The 4952-nt window shown below is 49.5% G+C and overlaps 1 protein-coding gene across 1 annotated transcript; it reads left to right on the top strand.

Moving 5' to 3' along the window:
* Window positions 1–2551: 2551 nt before the first annotated feature.
* On the top strand, window positions 2552–3664 carry AURANDRAFT_1640 (hypothetical protein; the record flags this gene model as incomplete). The annotated part of the gene is made up of 2 exons (XM_009042314.1): window positions 2552–3329; window positions 3426–3664. Coding segments are annotated over 2 exons (1017 nt in total), but the record flags the coding sequence as incomplete, so codon positions are not given.
* Between the last annotated feature and the right edge of the window lie 1288 nt (window positions 3665–4952).

Genomic DNA, 4952 nt, shown 5'->3' with positions numbered 1-4952 from the left:
TNNAGGGGGGGGGGGGGGGGGGGTTGAGTGTAGATCCGGGTGGCGGCGACCATGGTCGTAACCACTTAGGCACAGGCTAACTGCCAGCGAGGTTAGTATAATATACATCGTACGATGGCAAGAAAGGAGAGGAACACCACTGGACAAGAATCAGGATAGCATGCAATCCTAGTTGGGATTGGCTGCTCTTCATTTGTCTTGGGCCGGGTCTTCCTTCCTCTGGCCTTCGGAGAAAGGGCGCTTCCTTTCTCCTTTTTCCTACCACGAAGTAACTGAGGTCCCCCCTCCCTGGCATTCTGCCGGTAGGTTAGTCCTCGTGACTCCCGCAGCTGCCCCTGCGAGGCCATGTAGCCAAGGGCGAGATTCTGTTTCTCAGCAAACAGGGGTAGGTCTCGAGAGAGTTGACCCTGATTATTTCTTTTTCTTCCCACCCTTTTTCTTCTTTTTGTCTGCAGCACGGCGCGCGTCATCCTCTGCTTTTCTTTGTAGAAATGACCGTACTGCCGTTTGGATTATGAGGGCCGCACCATGCTTCTTGTGCGTCTCGGCGAGTCGGAAGCGATCCAATTCATTCTGTCGTGCTGCCTTCTCTCGAATGACGCGTTCCTGCTCGAGCTCAGTATCGCGCCGTTTTTTAAGGAATGTCAAACGTTCCAAATTAGCAACCCGTTCCTGAGTCAGTCGCTCAAACTCAATTTCAAGTTCACGATAATCTGACTCATATTTCTCTTCCCAAAGTGACAAGTCATTCGCGAGTTGCTGTTGCTTAATCTTAAGAAACTCGACTGTTGTGTGATGCACATTCTGTTCAACTTCATGTCGTCTTTCAAGTTCGTTCGTCTTCATCTCCTGCGACCTCTCTGCTTGGCGGCATGTTCTAGCAACTGAACATGTTCGCGCATGTGCCTCCTTCCGATAGTATTTCGCGTCCATCGCCGTTTTACATCGAACTGACTGAAGTTGCTGCTTCAACAGCATGATAGCATTTTGCTGCTCTGTAACTTGTCTTTGATGTTCGATCCTTTCTAGGTTCAAATCACGATCATACTGTTTGACAGCCTCGGACATCTCGCGTTCTCGCTGAATGATGGTGTTGAGTCGATCTTGCTCAGCCTTGTCTTCGGACACTTTGCACGTGAGTGTCGTAAAACAACCCTTTTCACTGACCTAGATAAATACAATATCAGTTGAACAGGAAATTTGCCAATGCACCTCGTGTAAAGTTGTTCTCAAAATGTCTATCAAATCTAGTCTCTCGCGTTGGATTTTTAGTAGGTTGCCAGAAATGTTAGGATTATCCTTCAAGTTTCTGCAAAGGTTTTTGGTCGATTCTCGAAGAGCACGTGAAACGTCTTGAATCTCACTCTGCACTTCTTTATATTTTGATTTGTTGGCCAAACCTTTCAGCGCCCCACGCTGCGCTATCAAGTATTCGTAGCGTTGTTCCAACTGGCGTTGTTCGAGTATGATGCGAGAAATTTCATCACCCACGAATTTGGATAACTCATCCCGATGCTGAAGAACATCGGGCGTTATTGATTCTAGAAACGTTAGTTTTCCTATAGTTTCTTCTATTATCGCTACAACACGACGGCTTTCGACGAAGGTAAGAGGCATTAAGATAGGCTCGTGGTCGTTATGCGCAAGTGATATAAAAACGATATAAGATATGAAACTATGGGAAATGTTAAGCGCTAAGCGCTCTCCGTAGCGCGAAAGTGCCTGACTGCAAGTCAGGTGAAACGTCCCGGCTGGGGGGACGTTTGGGGAACCTCTCTGTTAAGGGCAGTTTAAGTGGGTGCTGGAGCTGACTTAAGAGGGAGGCTGCTCTCGTAGACTCGGGTCGGGCACGGTACCGCACACTGGCAGATAAACTGCCAGCGAGGTTATTTTAATATACGAAGGCAGGATGGCCCCGCTAGATCTCCCCCTCCGCTCAGTCGAATCAACGGTTCTTTAACAGCTCATGAGTCGACTAATAAACCATTGATCGACTGGACTTTCTGGGTAGTCACGAACAGTGATTATTGTCGGCGCCAAAACACCCCCTGGGGGGCTAATAAACTGTCCTAACTTCCTACCGGCGGACCGAGCCGCCGAACGCGGCCGTCAAAGTCGGGCGCTGCCCATCGGATCGGCTTCCCAGTGCACTGGAGCCCCCGGGGAAGCGCCAGCACGACTTTAGACCCGTGCATAGTAGAGACCCAGCTGGAGATATTTGATCTGTATATAATATTTGGGAGCGCCAACCTCATTTGTAGACGGTTTGATTACAAATGAGTTCAGCGAAGTGCAATATCCCGAAACGGCTGACGCACAAACGAGGTTCACGAAGGCGACGACGACGTAACAACAGCGACGAGATATTGTTTTGCGCTGCCGAGTGCAAGTAACTGGCCACCCTATCACAGGAAGACGGCGTCGAAGATATGGTTATTCGATGATCTTCCGGCTTAGGTATGACTGCATCATTGAAGCTGCCCAGGATCTTGGTTGGCGGATAATATGTGCGCGTGAACGTGGGCACGAAAAAGATTTACCAGAAGACCCTGAATGTGATTTGTGCAATGTGTATTGGATAGACGTCGCCAATATTGGTGAGCGCATGAGTAAGTTACGGCCGTGGCAAAGAATAAATCACTTTCCTGGAATGAGTAATATTGCAAGGAAAAATCGTCTGGCTCAGAATCTCGAGAAGATGCGTCGTGAGTTTCCAAAAGAATACAGCTTTTATCCTCGAACCTGGGTGCTTCCTTTAGAGTTGGCAGATTTCCGAGCTCAATTCGATTCTATGGGACGCTCGTCGCGTTTTTACATCGTCAAACCAGACTCTGGTTGTCAGGGTCGTGGGATTTTTTTAACCCAAGCCTTTGAGAGTATTTCTCCGCTAGAACAAGTTGTGGCCCAGCACTATATACGAAAACCATTTTTGATTGATGGATACAAATTCGATCTGCGCCTTTACGTGTTGATGACAAGTTGCAAGCCACTACGCATGTATCTTTTTCATGATGGTCTCGTGCGATTGTGCACAGAGGAGTACCTCAAACCAAATGCGGAGAATGTTGCCATGCGGTGCATGCACCTTACAAATTATGCAATCAACAAACACAACGAGAATTTCCAAACTAATGAAAATGCGTATGCAGGTAATGTGGGCTCGAAGCGTTCTTTGCGCTGGTTCATGGACTATATTGCTGCTGAGAAAGGCCAAGCTAAGGCCGATGCTCTCTGGTGGCGTATGGGCACCATGTCGGTGAAGGTCATTGTTTCAATCTTGCCCACGCTAGTGCGAGAATATGAGTCTATTTTCTTCAAAGACACTGGTGGTCAGGATCGAAGGGCGCAATATAAGGATGGTGGGTCTGTTCTGGCAACAGATGCAGCAGAGGCTTCGCAATCGACCCGCCAACGCGTCGTTGAAGGTTCTCGTTGTTTTGAGGTTTTGGGTGTGGATATTATTATCGACCACGCACTAAAACCGTGGCTAGTCGAGGTGAATCATCTTCCCTCGTTTGCGACTGACTCACCTCTGGATCAAAACATCAAATCTCGTGTTATTGAGCAGACTATATCAATAGTGAAAGCCAAGCCACACGACCGTTTTATTTATGAGCAGGCACAGCGCTGTAAGGCGGAGGAACGTTTATACAATAGCCAGTCATGGGGTGGTAACACGCCTACACAAGGAGGGGCGACGACGGCCATGGCGACGGCGGCTACAACAACAGTGGCAGGAGCAGCGACCTTAGCCGCATCAACTCGACGGCGCATAGAAACGATCCTACGACGTCATGCACCGGAGAAGGTGAACAAGGTTGATGCACTTCTACGAAAGTATGTTGGCAGGGAAGAAAAGCTCGTGCGTCTTGTAGAAAGAAAATACGTGATGGTAGAGGCTGGTGAGACAGAGATCAGAGCAAGTAAAAATGATGATGACACAAGCAGCTGTAAAATCACATTGAACAAAAATAAAGCAACAGGTGATGTGCGCCTGTTCAAGACGCAAAAAGATGAAGACGAGACGGCGACTGACAGCGATGTAGAAATGGAAGGGAGATTATTGACCGATTTCGACCGGATTTACCCCATTCCAAGCAAGGTCCGAAACCGTGAGCATCACGTACCAAACTACAAAGCGCTCACTACATACGTGTTTGCACAAGATGAAAAGCGCATCAAACGTCTCTCTTGTCCCCTTCGACAAAGTCGTGGTTCTGCTCTTGATTTTGCTGAGACACTGCCACCCTTGAACGACAGTGGGCGCGACACCAAAGATGGGCGAGTTCCCTGGGGCGATCCTTTTCGCAGGAATAGTACAGAGGCATTTCCAGGGAAAGCAGCGTCTCTTGTTGAGCGCAAACCGCTACCCATGCCAGGCCAAAGGCAAGTTGCAGCTGCCGATCGATTAACCAGAGGTTTTTCCTCCCGACAACATGCGTCAGCGCCTAGCTCACTTGGAACTGCTATTGATGATGATGTCATGGGGCATCCCGGTGATTACGCGCAGAAGGTTGCCAGTACAGTGGCGCACGCAAAGGAGTGGCGGCGGAGGATGGACGACGTGCGCAATCGCCGCAATCATAGGCAAATAGCCTTGCAACCAAAGACTTTTGTTTTCACGCAGAGCTCACCGAGCACATACGCGTGCTTAGTGACACCAAATGCGATGCCAAGTTGTGACTTCTAGTTTATTTCACTTTGATCTTTAGGACAGCGCCCTCGCGCGACAAGGAGAACATCAGGCCGTCTTATGTTGATTGCTCGGTTGATGCTCGGAAAGTCCACTACACGCACCTCTGTAGCAGCAAACGAGGAGCATCACTGCACTACCGCACTCGCCCAGCCGCACACACAAGTGCCTGGGCACGACAACATCCCTGAGTCCACGCCCAACTGCGACGGCCATAAGCGCCCCTACCTGCCGCGGGGGGGGGGGGGGGGGGGGCCCT

Source organism: Aureococcus anophagefferens (genome assembly GCF_000186865.1).
Source record: "Aureococcus anophagefferens unplaced genomic scaffold AURANscaffold_30, whole genome shotgun sequence".
In the NCBI taxonomy this organism is placed as follows: domain Eukaryota; class Pelagophyceae; order Pelagomonadales; family Pelagomonadaceae; genus Aureococcus; species Aureococcus anophagefferens.
This window is presented reverse-complemented; position numbering and strand designations above follow the sequence as displayed.